The sequence below is a fragment of the Theropithecus gelada genome, chromosome 16 (genome assembly GCF_003255815.1).
Source record: "Theropithecus gelada isolate Dixy chromosome 16, Tgel_1.0, whole genome shotgun sequence".
Lineage (NCBI taxonomy): Eukaryota > Metazoa > Chordata > Mammalia > Primates > Cercopithecidae > Theropithecus > Theropithecus gelada.
In genome coordinates this window covers 55,191,137-55,211,827 of record NC_037684.1, presented here as the reverse complement: position 1 = coordinate 55,211,827, position 20,691 = coordinate 55,191,137, and the positions used below count along the sequence as shown (strand labels likewise).

Here is a 20,691-nt window from a genome sequence, read left to right as displayed (position 1 = left end):
CCTCGTCATGGGGCCAGCAGCCAGGCTGGGGCGGGTGGAGATCCAGAACCTCACCTCTGGCCCCGTGATCTCCTTAAGTTGTAGCTTCTTCTCTGACCCCAGCGCCAGCAGGAGCGCCCCAGAACTGGGCGACTACCCCGCGGCGCCTTGCTGGGGCGCGCGGTCCATCTCGCAGGTCTCCGAGGGAACGAGGACCTTGCGCCCCACCTGTCCGCTTCTCTAGGAGGCCCCGGCGCCGCTGCTGCCGAGCCCTCGGCTCGAAGCCCTGTGTCCGCCGCCGCTTTGATCCCGGGGGGCCCTGCTGGATAAAAGTCCCTGGCGGCTCCGCGCCAGCGCCAGAGGGGGAGCGCAGCGGGGCCGGGCGCACCAGCGGGACGGCGCAGGGCCAGGGGCGCTGAGAGGACGGGGCCACTGGGTCGCCCGCGCTGGCCGCGGTGAGAGCGGGACCCCAGGGCTGCGCGGGGTGGAGAGATGCGGGCCGGGGTCCGAGTCCCCCACGGCCTGCTCTGGGCCTGGGCACGGGGGGATGGGAGGGACACTGGCGGCTCCAGGTGAGCTCGCCCGCCCCGCGCCCCCAGCCCGTCGGCCGCGGCCAGCTGCGCCGCGGGCGGAGTTCCCCGTCCCGCTCCCCCCGCCGGCGCGGAAAAGCCTCGCCCCTCCCCGTCGCCGCCGCCCCTTCCAGCTGCCCCGGGGGCGGGGGCGGCGGCGCCGGGCTGGCCGCGGTGAATGGAGCCGCCGGGGCCGCCCGGCCGCGCTGCCCCCCCACGGAGCCGGGCCGGGAGCGCCTCCGGCGGCCGCGGCGGGGTAGTCCAGGCCCCTCCGTCAGGCTTGCGGTTTGGGAAGAAAAGGCGATGCCTCCGCCAAGAAAAGAGCGAGCGCGGCCCCCTCCCCCCTCCGCCGAGCCCGGGCGGCGGCGGCGGCACATCTAACGCGCGGGCACCCGGGCCGCCGCGGCCCCCGCAAATAAGCCCAGCCTCGGCCCCCGCCGCTCATTGGCGCGGGCCGCAGCCAGCGCACCCAGACCCTGCGCTGCCCTCGGACGGCCGGGCGCGGAGCCCCAGCTGCGGAGGCCGACGGCACCCAGCCCCGAGAGCCTCGACGCCCAGCCGCGCGCGCGTTCTCCGCCAGGCCCGGCGGGCGGGAGCGGGGACGAGGGAGCAGGAGCGCCAGTGCCCCCGGCATCCCCGGCCCGGCACCCTCCGCCGCCGCCGCCTCAAGGCCGCCCGCTCCCCGCAGGTGGACGCGGCCATGGGCCGAGGGGTGCGTGTGCTGCTGCTGCTGGGCCTACTGCACTGCGCAGGGGGCAGCGAGGGCAGGAAGACCTGGCGGCGCCGGGGTCAGCAGCCGCCGCCTCCCCCGCGGACCGAGGCGGCGCCGGCGGCTGGACAGCCCGTGGAGAGCTTCCCGCTGGACTTCACGGCCGTGGAGGGCAACATGGACAGCTTCATGGCGCAGGTCAAGAGCCTGGCGCAGTCCCTGTACCCCTGCTCCGCGCAGCAGCTCAACGAGGACCTGCGCCTGCACCTCCTGCTCAACACCTCGGTGACCTGCAACGACGGCAGCCCCGCCGGGTAAGGCCGGCGCCCTGCGCCTCCCCGCCCCGCCCGACGCGCCTGGGCTCCGGCTGGACCTTCCCTGCGGGCCGCGGCCGTTCTCTCCCCGGGGAGAAAGGGCTTCCGTCGGGAGCCCCGCAGTGCTGGCCCCGAGGAGGGCCCGGCTCGGTGACTCTCCGTGTGGGGAACGGAGCGGCCCTGGAAGGGCTGGTCCCCGGCCAGCTCGGGCACTGACCCCTCGGCCTCCGGGCCCAGCCGCTCTGCTGGCGTCCTTCGGTCCCGGGGCGGGGAGATGGCAGCCCGAGAGCGCGCCTGGCTCCAGCGGGAACCGGCGACACCGGGGGCGGGAGAGGCTTGTTGCCCACCTCCCCACAGCCCCGAAGTAGATAGAAGACGTGAGGCCGGGGGTCGGGGAGTGGCGGGGGCGCCCACGCGCTCAACAGGCCGAGGACACCCAGGGACAGCGGGAGACGTGGGCGTGGGGTCGGGGCTCGGCAGGAAGGCTCCCCCGCCGCGTCGGTGCCTCCCGCGCTCCCCGCAGCGTCCCGTGCCCCCGCCATGCGCGCTCCTTCCGTGCGGACGCGTTTCATGCTTCGAGAGCCGCCGAGCGCCCCGGGAGGACCGCCGCCCGCGCCGAGGTGACAACGGGACGCGCGCTGGGCTGGACGTGGGGATTTTCCACGCACCAGAGCCCCGCGCGGCCCGTTCCCCGACCCGCGAGCGCCACCTCCCGGGACCGCCGCCGTCCCTGAGCTCCGCGTGGGCCTGGCCGAGGGCGCCCCCGTGCGACCGCCGCGCACGGCCGGAACAGGTGGCGCGTTCCCTCCGCCAGAGCTGGGCGCGCGGGGCGCGGGAGGGCTGCAGCCCCGGCCGACCCCCCACGGTGCGTCCTCCCCGCAGCTACTACCTGAAGGAGTCCAGGGGCAGCCGGCGGTGGCTCCTCTTCCTGGAAGGTGCGTCCGGGGTCGAGGCTGGGGGAGGCCGGGGTTCTCTGAGCGCGCGGGCCTGAGCGGTGGCCGTGTCCGCAGGCGGCTGGTACTGCTTCAACCGCGAGAACTGCGACTCCAGATACAACACCATGCGGCGCCTCATGAGCTCCCGGGACTGGCCGCGCACTCGCACAGGTCAGCAGCGGGCCCTGGAGAAGGCGGCCCCGACGTGAGGCCCGGGAGGAAGCCGCGCCCGCGCCCTGGAGCCCCAGCGAGGCCCCCGCCCCGCACATCGTGCCCAGCCCGGCGCCCGGGTTTCCTAAGAGCAGGGGGCGCCCTTCACTCTCGCCCTTTGGGGTCCATTCCACATTAACATTCAGGTGCTTACCCAGCAGTTCTGGCCCTCCCCGGGGTCAAAGCAGGGCAGGGGATTGAAGTCAAGGTCAGACCTGGTGTCGTAGCCCAGCCGGGCACCGTGGCCGTGGTGTCTTCCCGGGGTAACTAAACCCGACTGCCCTGCACTTTCCCGGCAACCTTGATTCAGGCCAGCAGCACCAGCACACCTCCCTTGCTGGGGTCAAGTAGGAACCCCTACTCCTCGCCAGGGGTTCCCAGACCCGTCCCTACACAGCCTCCTCCCGCTAGAAAGACCCACTGCCTCTGTGTCCCCAGGCACAGGGATCCTGTCCTCACAGCCGGAGGAGAACCCCTACTGGTGGAACGCAAACATGGTGTAAGGGGGTGCAGGGTCCTGCCTGGGAGTCCTGCCTGGAGGGTGGTTCTTTCCGGGGGTCCTTCCTGGGGGGTCATGTCCTGGGATGGTCTTTCCTGGGGGTCCTGTTCTGGATGGTCCTTCTGGGGAGGTCCTGTCCTAGAGGGATTCTGGAGGCGTTTCTTCCCTGGCGATGAGGGGGTCCTGCCCTGGGATGGTGCTTGGGGGGGGCTCTCTCCTGGGATGGTCCTTCCTGGAGGGGGGGTCTTGTCCTGGGATGGTCCTTCCTGGGGGGTCCTGTCCTGGGATGGTCCTTCCTGGGGGGTTTCTATCCTGGGGGTCTTTCTTGGGGGGAGTTCTATTCTGGGATGATCCTTCCTTCCTGGGGGGTCCTGTCCTCGGTTAGCCCTTCCTGGGGGGTCTTGTCCTGGGATGGTCCTTCCTGGGGGTTCCTGTCCTGGGTTGGCCCTTCCTGGAAGGGTCCAGTCCTGGATTGGTCCTTTCTGGGGGATGGGTTCTATCCTGGGGGTCTTTCTTGTGAGGGCTCTATTCTGGGATGGTCCTTCCTTGCTGGGGGGTCCTGTCCTGGGTTGGTCCTTCCTGGGGGGGGGTCCTATCCTGGGCTGGCCCTTCCTGGGGCGTGGGTTCTATCCTGAGTTGGTCCTTCCTGGGGGGCTCTTGTCCTAGGATGGTCCTTCCTCAGCAGAGTCCTGTCCTGGGATGGTCCTTCCTGGGGGGTCCTGTCCTGGGTTGGCCCTTCCGGGGGGGGTCCTGTCCCGGGTTGGCCCTTTCTGGGGGGGGTCCTGTCCCGGGTTGGCCTTTCCTGGGGGTCCTGTCCTGGGATGGTCCTTCCTCAGGGGGGTCCTGTCCTGGGTCCTGGGGGAGGGGTTCTGTCCTGGGTTGGCCCTTCCTGGGGGGGGTCCTGTCCTGGGTTGGCCCTTCCCGGGGGGGGGTCCTGTCCTGGGTTGGCCCTTCCTGGGGGGGTCCTGTCCTGGTCAGTCTTTTCTGGGGGTCCTGTCCTGGGGGTCCTTTCTGGAGGCTGCCGGGCAGCAGGCTCTGTGACAGTCTCACTCTGTTCTGTGTTGCAGCTTCATCCCCTACTGCTCCAGTGATGTTTGGAGTGGGGCTTCATCCAAGTCTGAGAAGAGTGAGTCCCCGACCTTCCCAGGGCACAGCAGGGCAGGGACAAGGCAGGACGGCAGGGCAGGGACGAGGCGGGACGGGGGGATTCTGGGGAAAAGCTGACTCTCAGCCTTGTCTCACTTTCAAAACCCTTGACAGTATGTCCCAGGGTGCCTGACCCACGCATTCACTGCTTGCTTGTCCACGACTGTAAGGGGTCCTTATTTCTGAATATTCTCTGGGGAGGAGGCCCCAGCATGGCCTGGTGCACCCACCTTCCTCCAGTCTACCCCAGCCCCTGACCCCACCTCAGAAGATTCCCCCTAGTCCCCCAGCAGGGCAAGAACTCTGCCAGCCATTCTGGGGTAGGAGGTGGTTCCCTCTGCCCAGGCCCCTACCTGAGGCCACCCCGTCCCTCTTGCAGACGAGTATGCCTTCATGGGTGCCCTCATCATCCAGGAGGTGGTGCGGGAGCTTCTGGGCAGAGGGCTGAGCGGGGCCAAGGTGCTGCTGCTGGCCGGGAGCAGGTGGGCAGGGCGGGCAGGGGCTGGAGGTGAGGGGCGAGGACGGTGTGCAGGGTGCATAGAAGGGGTGTGGGGTGGGGGTGTATGGGAGGTGAGGAGGGGCTGGAGTCTGTGCATATCTTGGCAGGTGGCTGGGAGGGTGAGAGGCTGGAGCTGGGAGAACCCACATCATTGGGGACGTCTCTGAGGCCTGGCTTCAGAGTGCTGGGTAACCGGACGCTGTCTAGAGGATGTTTCTGGACCCCATGGTTGTTGGATATAGCGGAAGGTTCGGGCCGCAGGGACCTAGGTCGTTGGTTAGAGGTTGGCCATGGTGTAACACCCCTTCTCCAGGGCCCGGTAGGTGAGGATCACCCCTGTGGGTTCCTGTATCCCAGCAGGCATGCAGGAGACCCAGGGGACATATGAGGAACAGATGAAGGGGCCTGAGGCCATGTAGTTTATCTTCATTTTCAGATAAGGAAACTGAGTTAAAGAGACAGAGAGAGGAAAGGGAGGAGAGAGGGGAGAGCCTGGCTGTGTCAAGGACATGTGACCTGCCAGCCTCAGCCCTGGACTGTTCTGGAGGGGACAACCATGGGTCTTGCACATGAACAGAGAATGTAAAATGCATCCGCAGTTCAGAACGCATCAGGACTCCTGCCCACCTTGGGGCAGGGGCTGACGCTGAGCAGACTTGGGGGGGAGGTGAGTGCCTCTCCCCAGCCACCTGGCCTCACATCTGGCCCTCCTTGCAGTGCGGGGGGCACCGGGGTGCTGCTGAATGTGGACCGTGTGGCTGAGCAGCTGGAGGAGCTGGGCTACCCCGCCATCCAGGTGCGAGGCCTGGCTGACTCCGGCTGGTTCCTGGACAACAAGCAGTATCGCCACACAGACTGCGTCGACACCATCACATGTGCGCCCACAGAGGCCATCCGCCGTGGCATCAGGTGCGCCAGTGGGGAGGGCCCATTCCTGCGCTGCAGCTCTGCCCCAAAAGGGCCTGGGTGGAGTGGCATCTGTGGGCGGGGAGCTCCGGGGGACGAGGCCCACAGCAGCCTAACCTGTGTTTGTGGCTCCAGGTACTGGAACGGGGTCGTCCCGGAGCGCTGCCGACGCCAGTTCCAGGAGGGCGAGGAGTGGAACTGCTTCTTTGGCTATAAGATCTACCCGACGCTGCGCTGTGAGTGGGCGGCCGAGCGGAGCACACAGGGCAGCAGTGGGGTGGCTACACTTCCTTGCTTCTGAAAATCCAGCGTGGACTCCAGTCTCTCAGGCTGGGCTTAGAAACCACTGCCCTGGTCCAGGGAGGAGGCCGGCTGTGTGCCAGGGGGACCAGTCGCTGCAGCGTGCCTGGGACTTGCCTGCCCTCAGCACTGACACCCCCCAGTCCCAGGCAAAGTGGGCAGGTGGTCACCCTGTCTATACCGGGGGCTAAGGATGTGCTTTCGAGCTCATCCCCATGCTGCCCCTCCCTGCTGCAGGACCCCAGGCCGGTTCCTCCCCAGTCCCACACTCTGAGGAATGGTGAGGTTATGTGCAAGGGCATCATCACCAAATTTTGGTGAAAGTGGAGTCACTGAGAACCAGGCCAAGGTCATGGAGGAGTTAACAAGAGCCCTTCTTCAAGGAAACGCAGTTTATGTAGTTAGTTAATTATGAACCTATGAATTATAAAAAGGCTGGTTTGAAAGAAGGAAGCCACATTCTGTGGGGGCTTATGACTGATACCCCTGGGGAGAGTTGGGCCAAGGCTAGCTGGCCTGTGAGCCTCAGCAGCACTGCAGGGGGCCGGGGGGGTGCTGAGTTCTGAGCCTGGGGTCAGGGGCAGCAGCAGGGACCTGGGAGTGCTGAGCTCTGAGCCTGGGGTGAGCGGCACTGCAGGGGGCCTGGGAGTGCTGAGCTCTGAGCCTAGGATGTGGGGCAGCAGCAGGGGTCATGGGGAGGCCGAACTGAGCCCTGCTGCCCGCAGGCCCCGTGTTCGTGGTGCAGTGGCTGTTTGATGAGGCACAGCTGACGGTGGATAACGTGCACCTGACGGGGCAGCCAGTACAGGAGAGCCAACGACTGTACATCCAGAACCTCGGCCGCGAGCTGCGCCACACGCTTAAGGACGTGCCGTGAGTGCGTGGGCCCCGGGAGCCCCACGCCGAGTAGCTCCCTCTTGATTTACAAATAGAGGTCCTGAAAAAACAAAAGAAGAAAAAACAAAACAAAACAAAAAAAAATAGAGGTTTTGTAGGCCGGGCACGATGACTCATGCCTGTAATCCCAGCACTTTGGGATGCCCATGCAGGCAGATCACCTGAGGTCAGGAGTGCGAGACCAGCCTGGCCAATATGGCGAAAACCCATCTCCACAAAATATGCAAAAATTAGTCTGGTGTAGTGGCAGGCACCTGTAATCCCAGCTACTCAAGAGGTTGAGGCAGGAGAATCACTTGAACCAGGAGGCGCAGGTTGCAGCGAGCTGAGATCGTGCCACTGCACTCCAGCCTGCGTGACGGAATAAGACTCCATCTCAAAAAATACACATACACACACACACACACACACACACACACATATATATGTATGTATAAAACACCCTTTCTCTCTCTGTATATACAGAGAGAGACAGAGGTCTTGGGCCTGGCACGCTGGCTCATGGCTGTGATCCCACCCCTTTGGGAGGCCGAGGCAGCAGGATTGCTGGAGGCCAGGAGTCCAAGACCAGCCTGGGCAATACGGTGAAACCCTGTCTCTACTGCACATACAAAAATTATCTGCACATACAAAATTGTACTGCACATACAAAAATTATACAGGTAGTGTCACCTGTAATCCCAGCTACTCAGGAGGCTGAGGCAGGAGGATCACTTGAGCCCAGGAGTTCAAGGTTACAGTGAGCTAACCTTGCCTGCGGGAGGCAAGCAAGCTTCAATTGTACCACTACACTCCAGCTGGGGCGATAGAGCCAGACCCCAACGCAAAACAAAATAAAAGTAGAGTTCTGGATAGTAGCAGAATATTTGCCTGTCTGGGACAGCCTCCTGCCACCACCTGGGAGGGCCTGCCTGGAAGAGGTGGACTCTGGGCAGGGATTTGAGGCACAAAGGGATAAGGGTCAGCCGGGAGCTGGCCGACTAGGGGGAGGCCCGGGTCAGAGGAGCAGCTGGCAGCCACAGCAACAGGAAGGGGCGATGGCCAGGCTGGGGACAGCTCTAGGGGACTGGGGGTGGAAAAGGGGCTGAGGGGTTGGGGAGCTCACAAGCCACTGTCTCCTCTCCAACAGAGCCAGCTTTGCCCCTGCCTGCCTCTCCCATGAGATCATCATCCGGAGGTCAGTGTCCTTGCTCTGGGCAGCTTGTGTCCGTGACATCAACTTAAAAAGTCCACAGGTTCCTCAACCGCACTTGGCCTCCCATGGGCCTCTTCTTGGCCCTTCTAGGGGCGGGATTTCCTTGTAGGGGTGCCAGAGCCACTTGTACCAACAGCTGTATGGCAAGAATTAAGACTCAGCCCTGGGCTGGGCACAGTGGCTCGCGCCTGTAATCCCAGCACTTTGGGAGGCCGAGGCGGGCGGATCACCTGAGGTCAGGAGTTCGTGACCAGCCTGGCCAATGTAGTGAAACCCTGTCTCTACTAAAAATACAAAAACTTAGCCGGGCGTGGTGGCGGGCGCCTGTAATCCAGCTACTCAGGAGGCTGAGGCAGGAGAATCGCTTGAACCCGGGAGGCGGAGGTTGCAGTGAGCCAAGATCATGCCATTGCACTCCAGCCTGGTCTCAAAAAAAAAAAAAAAAAGCCACCTCAGTGTTGATGCCCCTCCCTCCATGTGACCCGCCTGGTTTTCCTCTGCAGCCACTGGACCGATGTCCAGGTGAAGGGGACATCGCTGCCCCGAGCACTGCACTGCTGGGACAGGAGCCTCCATGACAGCCACAAGACCAGCAAGACCCCCCTCAAGGGCTGCCCTGTCCACCTGGTGGACAGCTGCCCCTGGCCCCACTGCAACCCCTCATGCCCCACCGTCCGAGACCAGTTCACGGGGCAAGAGATGAACGTGGCCCAGTTCCTCATGCACATGGGCTTCGACGTGCAGACGGTGGCCCAGCAGCAGGGACTGGAGCCCAGCAAGCTGCTGGGGCTGCTGAGCGACGGAAGCTAGGCGGACCGTTTGAAGGAGATGCCAGCACTGAGGGGCCCAGCCACTGCTGCCCCAGTGCCACCTCACCCCCACCAGCAGGCCCTCCTATCTCTTCAGGACAGGGCCCCAGCCGTCCCTCTGCCTGGGTCTGCCCACCACCCTCCCTGCCCCGGCTTTCCCTGCCCCTCTCCCACAGCCCAGCCAGAGAAAAAGGACCTACTGTCATCCCCAGCTGTGACCTGGGGGCCCTTCCCGATGACGAGTGGGGAGCCAGAAGAGAAGCACTGGATTCCTCAGCCCACCAGCTCAGACAGCCCCCACCTGGCCCCACCCATCAAGCCCTTTTATATTATTTTATAAAGTGACTTTTTTATTACTTTAATTTTTAAAAAAAGGAAAATAAGAAATATATGATGAATGATATTGTTTTGTAAGTTTTTAAAAATGATTTTTAAAAAAGAGACAAAAAAGAACCTCACTGTTTATTTGCTTCATACACTTCACACCTCTCCCTCCCCTCCCCGGCCCCAGGGCAGCAGGGAGACCCAGGGAGGAGCCATGGGGACTCCCCAGCTCTGACCCCTTCTTGGATGCACAGACTCAGAGCAGGGTCTTCTGGGGGGGCCCTGCTTCCCTTCAACCCTTCCACAGGTGCCCACTTCCCAGGGCGGGTGGTAGTAGCTGCGTTTCTTTTTACTTATTCATTTATTTAGAGACAGGATCTCGTGTTGCCGAGGCTGGAGTGCAGTGGCACAATCACAGCTCACTGCAGCCTTGAACCCCTGGGCTCAAGCAATTCCCCCACTTCAGCCTCCCGAATAGCTGGGGTTACAGGCACGCGCCACCACACCCAACTACTGTTTGAATTTTTTGTAGAGATGGAATTTCCCTTTGTTGCCCAGACTGGTCTCGAACTCCTGGGCTCAAGCCATCCTCGCTGCTCAGCCTCCCAATGTGCTGGGATTACAGGTGTGAGCCACTGTACTTGGCCCCTTTTTATATTTTTTTTATTGGGAAGAAATTCGCATAACAGCCCAGGCATGGTGGCTCAAGCCTGTAATACCAGCACTTTGGGAGGCCGAGACGGGCGGATCACGGGGTCAGGAAATTGAGACCATCCTTGCTAACCCAGTGAAACCCCGTGTCTACTAAAAAATACAAAAAATATAAAAAACTAGCCGGGCGAGGTGGCGGGCGCCTGTAGTCCCAGCTACTTAGGAGGCTGAGGCAGGAGAATGGCGTGAACCCGGGAGGCGGAGCTTGCAGTGAGCTGAGATCCGGCCACTGCACTCCAGCCTGGGTGACAGAGCGAGACTCCATCTCAAAAAAAAAAAAAAAATTCGCATAAGATAGGATGAACCATTTCCAAGTGAGCGACTCAGAGGCATTTGTCACATTCAGAGAGCTATGCGATCCCTGGTTCTGTCCCGTTTCAAAATTCTTGCCAGGCGCAGTGGCTCACACCTGTAATCCCAGCACTTTGAGAGACTGAGGCAGGCAGATCACGAGGTCAGGGGTTTGAGACCAGTCTGACCAACATGATGAAACTCTGTCTCTACCAAAAATATTAAAAATTAGCTGGGTGTGGTGGCATGCATCTGTAATCCCAGCTACTCGGGAGGCTGAGGCAGAATTGTTTGAGCCCAGGAGGCAGAGGTTGCACTGAGCCGACATTGCACCACTGCACTCCAGCCTGGGCAACAGAGCAAGACTCCGTCTCAGAAAAAAACAAACAAAAAAAACCCAACAAAAAAAAAAAAAATTTTTTTTTTTTTTTTTTGAGACGGAGTCTCACTGTATCTCCCAGGCTGGAGTGCAGTGGCACAATCTCAGCTCATTACAACCTCTGCCTTCTGGGCTCAAGTGATTCTCCTGCCTCAGCTTCCCGAGTAGCTGGAATCACAGGCATGTGCCCACCATGCCCGGCTAATTTTTATTTTATTTTATTTTATTTTAATTTTTTAATTTAATTTAATTTTTTTTTTTTTTTGAGACGGAGTCTAGGTCAGTCGCCCAGGCTGGAGTGCAGTGGCCGGATCTCAGCTCATTGCAAGCTCTGCCTCCCAGGTTTACGCCATTCTCCTGCCTCAGCCTCCCAAGTAGCTGGGACTACAGGCGCCCGCCACCTCGCCCAGATAGTTTTTTGTATTTTTAGTAGAGACGGGGTTTCACCGTGTTAGCCAGGATGGTCTCGATCTTCTGACCTCGTGATCCGCCCGTCTCGGCCTCCCAAAGTGCTGGGATTACAGGCTTGAGCCACCACGCCCGGCCTAATTTTTATATTTTTAGTAGAGATGGGGTTTTGCCATGTTGGCCAGGCTGGTCTCAAACTCTTGACCTCAGGTGATCCGCCCTCCTCGGCCTCCCAAAGTGCTGGAATTAACAGGTGTGAGCCACTCCGCCCAGCCCCTAGTTTCAAAACTCTTATCAACCCAGAATGCTTCCTACCCAGCTGACAATTCCTTAAACGTTTGCATTTTATTTATTTCTACCAGGTCATTCGTGCACGTGGTTCAAAATTCAAAAGATGCAGAAGGTATGAAGGTGAATGTCCATTTCCCCCCCAGCCCAGGCTCCCTGGCTCTGCTCCAAGGGCAAACAGCGCTACCTTGTGGATATTCCCAGAGATCATTTTGTGAAAATTCCAGTAAACAGGTGCACACATTTGTAGGGACCAGCCCCACAAGGTCGGTGGTTTTTCTCCCCATGTGCAGAGACAAGAGATTGTAGAAATAAAGACACAAGACAAAGAGAGAAAAGAAAAGACAGCTGGGCCCGGGGACCTCTACCACCAAAACACGGAGACCAGTAGTGGCCCCGAATGCCAGGCTGCGTTGATATTTATTGGATACAAAACAAAGGGGCAGGATAAGGAGTGTGAGCCATCTCCAAAGATAGGTAAGGTCAAGTGGGTCACGTGTCCACTGGACAGGGGGCCCTTCCCTGCCTGGGAGCCGATGCAGAGAGAAAGAGAGGAGAGAGAGAGGAGACAGCCTATGTGCCATTATTTCTGCATATCAGAGACTTTTAGTACTTTCACTAATTTTGCTACTGCTACCTAGAAGGCAGAGCCAGGTGTACAGGATGGAACATGAAGGCGAACCAGTGTGACCACTGAAGCACAGCATCACAAGGAGATGTTAGGCCTCCGGATAACTGGGGGTGGGTCTGACTGATGTCAGGCCCTCCACAAGAAGGGGAGGACTACAGTCTTCTCTAAACTCCCCCCGGGAAAAGGAGACTCCCTTTCCCGGTCTGCTAAGTCGCGGGTGGTTTTCCTTGGCACTGACGCTACCGCTAGACCACCGTCCGCTGGCAACGGGTGTCTTCCCAGACGCTGGCATTACCGCTAAACCAGGGAGCCCTCTGGTGGCCCTGCCCGGGCATAACAGAAGGCTCGCACTCTGGTCTTCCGGTCACTTCTCACTATGTCCCCTCAGCTCCTATCTCTGTATGGCCTGGTTTTTCCTAGGTTATGATTGTAGAGCGAGGATTATTATAATATTGGAGGAAAGAGTAATTGTTACAAACTAATGATTAATGATATTCATATACAATCATGTGTATGATCTAGATCTACTATCTCTCTTGTTGTTTTACATATTTTATTAGACTGGAACAGCTCGTGCCCTCGGTCTCTTGCCTCGGCACCTGGGTGACTTGCGCCCACACACATTGACATGCATGCGATTTTTTCTTTTACACAGATGGCTACACATCACACACTGGTGTCTCCTCCTCTTAACACTGTGTCTCAGGGTGCGCAGCAAGCTGCCAAAGGTGTGACAGTCCAGGGCCTGCGGAGGGCTCTCCTGCACACTCAGGTGCAAAGGGTGCTCGTGCACAGCCTTGTCGTGTGGTCATCACATTGCATAAGGGCAAGTATGTCTGTGGGCTAAACCCTAGATGTGGGATTCCTGGGACAAGAACGTGAAGCTCTAGCCTGTCTCCCCAGCACTTTGGGAGGCCAGGGTGAGATAATCGCTTCGGCCCAGGAGTTTGAGACCAGCCTGGGCAACATAGGGAGACCCCTGTCTCCAAAAAAAAAAAAAAAAATTAAAACATTGGCTGGGGGTGGTGATGCACACCTCTGGTCCCAGCCACTCGGGAGGCCGAGGTAGGAGGATCGCTTAAACCTGGGAAGTCACAGCTGCAGTGAGCAGTGATTGTGCCAGTGCACTCCAGCCTGAGTGACAGAGCAAGACCCTGTTTCAAAAAAAAAAAAAAAAAAACAGGCCAGACGCAGTGGCTCACGCCTGTAATCCCAGCACTTTGGGAGGCTGAGGCAGGCGGATCAGTTGAGGTCAGAAGTTCAACACCAGCCTGGCCAACATGGTGAAATCCTGTCTCTACTAAAAATACAAGAATTAGCCGGGTGTGGGGGCACACACCTGTAATCCCAGCTACTTGGGAGGCTGCGGCAGGAGAATTGCTTGAACCCGGGAGGTGGAGGTTGCAGTGAGCCGAGATTGTGCCACGGCACTCCAGCTTGGGTGACAGAGCAAGACTCTGTCTCGAAACACACACACACACACACACACACACACATCTCTGTAGTTTTGATAATACCGAGGTCACACCAACGCCAACCCTGGGCACCGTTGTGGGTGGAGCTTTCTAAGCAAAGCATTTCATGCCAATTGTCATGTGATCCCCAAGTAGCCCCACAAGGTAGGTTTCATTATAAACACCAGTTTACAGGCCAGGCACACTAGCTCATGCCTGTAATCTCGGCATTTTGGGAGGCCAAGGTGGGTGGATTGCTTGAGACCAGGAGTTTGAGACCAGCCTGGGCAACACGGTGAAACCCCGTCTCTACTAAAAATACCAAAAAAAAAAAAAAAGGTCAGGCGCAGTGGCTCATGCCTGTAATCCCAGCACTTTGGGAGACTGAGGCGGGCAGATCACAAGGTCAGGAGATCGAGACCATCCTGGCTAACACGGTGAAACCCCATCTCTACTAAAAATACAAAAAATTAGTTGGGCGTGGTGACAGGTGCTTGTAGTCCCAGCTACTTGGGAGGCTGAGGCACGAGAATTGCTTGAACCCAGGAGGCAGAGGTTGCAGTGAGCCAAGATCACAACACTGCATTCCACCCTGGGTGACAGAGCAAGATTCTGACTCAAAAAATAAAATAAAATACTCCAGTTTACAAAGAAACAGGCCCAGAGAGGCAGTGTGACTATAAGGGTTAGAGGAGGATGCTGAGGCCAGGCCAGCCTGAGCTTCACACCTGCCCTGCGGCCACAGCTCCATTCCCAGAGTGACCGGGACTGTAGAGACCCTGTGCCCTGGGGACATGTCCTGGGGTCTGACTCTCTGTGCCAATGAGTCAGGGCTGCCCTGGGCCCGAGAATACCCAGCAAGGACTGGTGCCCATTGGCAGGTGTCTATCACCCCAGGCAGAGCCAAGTGGCTTGTCCACGATCCCCCTGGGCCTGAGAATACCCGGGAAGGACTGGTGCCCATGGGCAGGTGTCTGCCACCCCAGGCAGAGCCAAGTGGCCTGTCCACCATCCACCTCTGGGCTCCTATGTAGTCTCTGGTGGGAATCCATGCAGTCCCAGCAGCCACAGGAGACAACAAGGTCAGAGACGTGGAGACCAAGGGCTGGAGGTGAAAGAAGGGGTCTGGGGAGTCTGGTGGTCTCCTCCTCGGGGCCTCCAGAGCCAAACCTCCAGGCAGGGCCTCGGACAGGACTCCCCACAAGGACAGAGCTCTGGAGGGAGAGGGGGCTGGGGGACCTGAAAGAGGCCTGGCTGTCGCCCTGTCTGGGGAGGGCTATGGCCTTTGCTGGGAGGGCGGGGCCTGCAGTGCTGTCGGAGCTGGGGAACCACATGCGAGGTGCTGGCTCCTGGCCAACTCTGGCTTGAGCACTGCAGTCCAGCAGCCGTGACGTTTGCTCCTCTGAGGTGGCTGAAAGGGACCTGAGGGCGGATGGTGGTATGTTGAGGGACCAGGCTCACTGAACAGGACACTTGTGGGTTGGGTCCAAAGGGATTTCACCAGTGAATAAACCCTTTCTTCCTACGTTTGTGCCGAAAGAGAGAGAGGCCCAGCTCACCTAATGGTCAATCGGTCAATTGGTGCCACACTTTCCTGCAGGTCCAGGGACAAAACAAGCCCTAGGACACGAAGAGGACGCTGGCCTGTAGCTCCGTGGTGACGGTGACCCCAGGCTGTCCACGCTGACTTCTCACCTTTCCCAGGACGGTTGGCACCTTTCATTCTCCAGAATGAAAACACTCAGGACATTCACCCAACACTGAGCCGTGTCTCTTCCAGCAGCGATGGCTGAGGCGTAGCCTTTGCTATCCAGGGACCGGAAGCAGGGAACTTCCACTGTGTGACAACATCCATTGCAAATTTAAACTCTGTACTTAAAAAAAAAAAAAAAAAGCCCGTCGGGCGCGGTGGCTCACTCCGGTAATCCCGGCACTTTGGGAGGCCGAGGTGGACGGATCACCTGAGGTCAGGAGTTCAAGATCAGCCTGACCAACATGGTGAAACCCCATCTCTACTAAAAATAGAAAAATTAGCCAGGCGTGGTGCTCCGTGCCTATAATTCCAGCTACCCAGGAGGCTGAGGCAGGAGAATCTCCTGAACCCAGGAGGCGGAGGTTGCAGGGAGCTGAGATCACGACACTGCACTCCAGGTTGGGCACGGAGCGAGACCCCATCTTCAATAAATAAATAAGTAAAAATAAAAATATTTGTGAATGTATACCGCAGTAGCAAAAAATGTGCCTGGCCCCATATCTTGGTCTCTGACGCCATTCCCCCAACACAAGGAACCAGGTTCCTGGGAGAAACATGGCTGACTCCAGGGCTGGGCTGGTGTCTGAGACAGGAAAAAAAAAAAAACAGTGTTTTCCCTGCTCTCACATACTCAACAGTCAACATCCAACACAGAACACTTCAACTCTGGTCACCAAAATGTGTGTGGGGATTTTCCCCAAACACCAAGCGAGTCTCCAGCCGACACGCGCTGGGTGTCCTCCAGCCCTGTTCCATCGTGACACTTTCTCCCTGCAGACGGTATCCGATCCTGCAGGCTAAGGTCTCAGTCCCACAAGCGTGTCCTACATTTCTGATGCCAGTCCCAAGTACAGCTGTCCCTTTGTATCCTTGGGGGATGGGATCCAGGACCTCCTAAACACCAAAATCCACAAGGCTGGAGTCCCTGATACAAAATGGCATGTTCTTTGCATATAACCTCTGCACCGCCTCCTGTGGACTCAAATCACCTCTAGATTACTTATAACACCTACTATGTAAATTCTATGTAAACAGTTGTTACATCATATTGTTTTTTAAATTTGTATTATTTGTATTATTATTATTATTATTTTTGAGATGGAGTCTCCCTCTGTTACCCAGGCTAAAGTACAGTGGCATGATCTCGGCTCACTGCAATCTCTACCTCTCAGGTTCAAGCGAGTCTCCTGCCTCAGCCTCTGGAGTAGCTGGGATTACAGGCACATACCACCATGCCTGGCTAATTTTTGTATTTTTAGTAGAGACGGGATTTCACCATGTTGGTTGGTCAGGCTGGTCTCAAACTCCTGACTTCAGGTGATCCACCCACCTCGGCCTCCCACAGTGCTGGATGTACAGGCATGAGCCACCGCGCCCAGCCTTATTTACTGTTTTATTTTTTTTATTTTTTTATTTTTTTTGAGACTGAGTCTGGCTCTGTCGCCCAGGCTGGAGTGCAGTGGCCGGATCTCAGCTCACTGCAAGCTCCGCCTCCCGGGTTCACGCCATTCTCCTGCCTCAGCCTCCCGAGTAGCTGGGACCACAGGCGCCCCCCACTTCGCCCGGCTAGTTTTTGTATTTTTTAGTAGAGACGGGGTTTCACCGTGTTAGCCAGGATGGTCTCGATCTCCTGACCTCGTGATCCGCCCGTCTCGGCCTCCCAAAGTGCTGGGATTACAGGCTTGAGCCACCGCGCCCGGCCACTGTTTTATTTTTGTTTTTTGTATTTTCTTTTCTTTTTCTTTGTAATGGAGTCTCGCTCTGCCACCCAGGCTGGAGTGCAGTGGCACGATCTCAGCTCACGGCAACCTCTGCCTCCCGGGTTCCCGCCATTCTCCTGCCTCAGCCTTCCGAGTAGCTGGGACTATAGGCACCTGCCACCACGCATGGCCAATTTTTGTATTTTTAGTACAAACGGGGTTTCACCATGTTGGCCTGGCTGGTCTCAAACTCCTGACCTCAGGTGATCTGCCTGCCTCAACCTCTCAACGTGCTGGGATTACAGGCGTGACCCACCGTGCTGGGGCAGTATATTTTGTATTTTCAGTTCGAGATTTCTTAAATACTTGGATGTGGAACCTGAGGACAGACGGCCAAATGTAGCAGGTGTCACCCACCTTCGGGCCAACTGAGGTTCCCATGGCCCCTCCTCCAGTTTGGTGACTTTGCTGGAGTGACACAGAACTCAGGGAAGTACTTTCCTCATTTTATTTTTTATTTTTTTTATTTTTTATTTTTTTTTTGAGACGGAGTCTTACCCTGTCCCCCAGGTTAGAGTGCAGTGGCCGGATCTCAGCTCACTGCAAGCTCCGCCTCCCGGGTTTACGCCATTCTCCTGCCTCAGCCTCCCAAGTAGCTGGGACTACAGGCGCCCGCCACCTCGCCCGGCTAGTTTTTTTTTTTTGTATTTTTTAGTAGAGACGGGGTTTCACCACGTTAGCCAGGATGGTCTCGATCTCCTGACCTCGTGATCCGCCTGTCTCAGCCTCCCAAAGTGCTGGGATTACAGGCTTGAGCCACCGCGCCCGGCCTCCTCATTTTATTATTTATTGATTTACTTTCGGAGATGGGGTCTCACTGTGTTGCCCAGGCTGCAGTGTGATGGCATAATCACAGTTCACTGCACCCTCAACCTCCTGGGTTCAAGCAATCCTCCCACCTCAACCTCCCAAGTAGCTGGGATTACAGGTGTGCACCACCACTCCCAACTAATTTTTTTTTTTTTTTGAGACAGAGTCTCTCTCACTCTGTCGCCCAGGCTGAAGTGCAGTGGTGCGATCTCAGCTCATGGCAACCTCGGTCTCCTGCGTTCAACTGATTCTCCTACCTCAGCCTCCCCAGGAGCTGAGATCACAGGCGTGTGACACCACACCCAGCCAATTTTTTTTTTTTTTTCTGAGACGGAGTCTCGCTCTGTCGCCCAGGCTGGAGTGCTGTGGCGCCATCTCTGCTCACTGCAAGCTCCGCCCCCCGGGTTCCCACCATTCTCCTGCCTCAGCCTCCCCAGTAGCTGGGACTACAGGCGCCGCCACCTCGCCCGGCTAATTTTTTGTATTTTTAGTAGAGACGGGGTTTCACTATGTTAGGCAGGATGGTCTCGATCTCCTGACCTCGTGATCCGCCCGTCTCGGCCTCCCAAAGTGCTGGGATTACAGGCTTGAGCCACCGCGCCCGGCCAAATTTTTTTATTTTTAGTAGAAACGGAGTTTCACTATGTTGGCCAGGCTGGTTTAGAACTTCTGACGTCAGGCAATCCACCTGCCTCAGCCTCCCAAAGTGCTGGAATTACAGGCGTGAGCCACCGCGTCCAGCTTTGTTAGTACAAAGAGAAACAAAAATTGCCTGTAATTGCATCACCTGGATTCAACCACTTTGAACATTTTCTGGTATATCCTTGTAGATATTTCCTGAACGTTTTAGTTAGAAAAACTGAAATCCGCAGAAGGGCTACAAAATAGCATGACAAACACTCATATACCCTTCATCTTGTCACGTCTGAGCGCTCTCTCCCACCAGACACTTAATTAATTCTTCGATTATGACGATGTGACCTTAGATTTCACAGACCTGGTCTTCCTTTTTCTTCTTTTTCTTTTTTCTTTTCTTTTTTTTTTTTTTTTGTATTTTTGTATTTTCAGTAGAGACGGGGTTTCACTATGTTGACCAGATGGTCTTGATCTCTTGACCTCGTGATCCACCTGCGTTGGCCTCCCAAAGTGCTGGGATTACAGGCGTGAGCCACCGCGCCCGGCCTTTTTTTTTTTTTGAGACGGAGTCTTGCTCTGTCGCCCAGGCTACAGTGCAGTGACGCGTTCTCGGCTCACTGCAACCTCTGCCTCCCAGGTTCACGCCATTCTCCTGCCTCTGCCTTTTGACTAGCTGGGACTACAGGCGCCTGCCACCACGCATGGCCAATTTTTGTATTTTTAGTACAAACAGCGTTTCACCGTGTTAGCCTGGCTGTTCTCAAACTCCTGACCTCAGGTGATCTGCCTGCCTCAACCTCTCAACGTGCTGGGATTACAGGCATGAGCCACCGTGCCCGGCCTCATTTTTTATTATATCACGGTATCACAGGAAATACACAGGTTGAACCTGGAATATCTTGTAGTGCCAAAAAGTAAGGAAGTGCTTACACACACACACACACACTCACACACACTGATGGAAGCATGTCGGGGGAGCCCAGCAGACCACAAGAGCCCCCGTAGCTCCGGATTCTAATCCAAACTATAAACACCCAGTCAGGCACGGTGGCTCATGCCTGTAATACCAACACTTCAGGAAGCTGAGGCGGGTGGATCACTTGAGGTCAGGAGTTCAAGACCAGGCTGGTCAACGTGGTGAACCACCATCTCTACTAAAAATACAAATATTAGCTTAGTGTGGTGACCAGCGCCTGTAAGCCCAGCTACTCAGGAGGCTGAGGCTGGAGAATCACTTGAACCCAGGAGACGGAGGTTGCAGTGTGCCAAGATCGTGCCACTGCACTCCAGTCTGGGTGACAGAGTAAGACTCCATCTCAAAAATACAACAACAGGCCGGGCGTGATGGCTCATGCCTGTAATCCCAGCACTTTGGGAGGCCAACGCAGGTGGATCACGAGGTCAAGAGATCAAGACCATCTGGTCAACATAGTGAAACCCCGTCTCTACTGAAAATACAAAAATACAAAAAAAAAAAAAAAAGAAAAGAAAAAAGAAAAAGAAGAAAAAGGAAGACCAGGTCTGTGAAATCTAAGGTCACATCGTCATAATCGAAGAATTAATTAAGTGTCTGGTGGGAGAGAGCGCTCAGACGTGACAAGATGAAGGGTATATGAGTGTTTGTCATGCTATTTTGTAGCCCTTCTGCGGATTTCAGTTTTTCTAACTAAAACGTTCAGGAAATATCTACAAGGATATACCAGAAAATGTTCAAAGTGGTTGAATCCAGTTGATGCAATTACAGGCAATTTTTGTTTCTCTTTGTACTAACAAAGCTGGACGCGGTGGCTCACGCCTGTAATTCCAGCACTTTGGGAGGCTGAGGCAGGTGGATTGCCTGACGTCAGAAGTTCTAAACCAGCCTGGCCAACATAGTGAAACTCCGTTTCTACTAAAAATAAAAAAATTTGGCCGGGCGCGGTGGCTCAAGCCTGTAATCCCAGCACTTTGGGAGGCCGAGATGGGCGGATCACGAGGTCAGGAGATCGAGACCATCCTGGCTAACACGGTGAAACCCCGTCTCTATTAAGAAATACAAAAAACGGCCGGGCGCGGTGGCTCAAGCCTGTAATCCCAGCACTTTGGGAGGCCGAGACGGGCGGATCACGAGGTCAGGAGATCGAGACCATGCTGGCTAACACGGTGAAACCCCGTTTCTACTAAAAAATACAAAAAATTAGCCGGGCGAGGTGGCGGACGCCTGTAGTCCCAGTTACTCGGGAGGCTGAGGCAGGAGAATGGCGTGAACCCAGGAGGCGGAGCTTGCAGTGAGCTGAGAT

The 20,691-nt window shown here is 57.1% G+C and overlaps 1 protein-coding gene across 1 annotated transcript; it reads left to right on the top strand.

Annotated features, from left to right (window-relative positions):
• The first annotated feature begins 997 nt into the window (after positions 1 to 997).
• NOTUM (notum, palmitoleoyl-protein carboxylesterase) lies at positions 998 to 9,425 on the top strand. Its single transcript, XM_025362482.1, has 11 exons — positions 998 to 1,571; positions 2,454 to 2,506; positions 2,582 to 2,677; positions 3,155 to 3,215; positions 4,283 to 4,341; positions 4,741 to 4,843; positions 5,578 to 5,769; positions 5,902 to 6,002; positions 6,792 to 6,939; positions 8,093 to 8,140; positions 8,662 to 9,425. The coding sequence occupies exons 1-11, from the start codon at positions 1,249 to 1,251 to the stop codon at positions 8,966 to 8,968; spliced, it is 1,491 nt and encodes a 496-aa protein (XP_025218267.1). The 5' UTR covers positions 998 to 1,248; the 3' UTR covers positions 8,969 to 9,425.
• Positions 9,426 to 20,691: the final 11,266 nt, after the last annotated feature.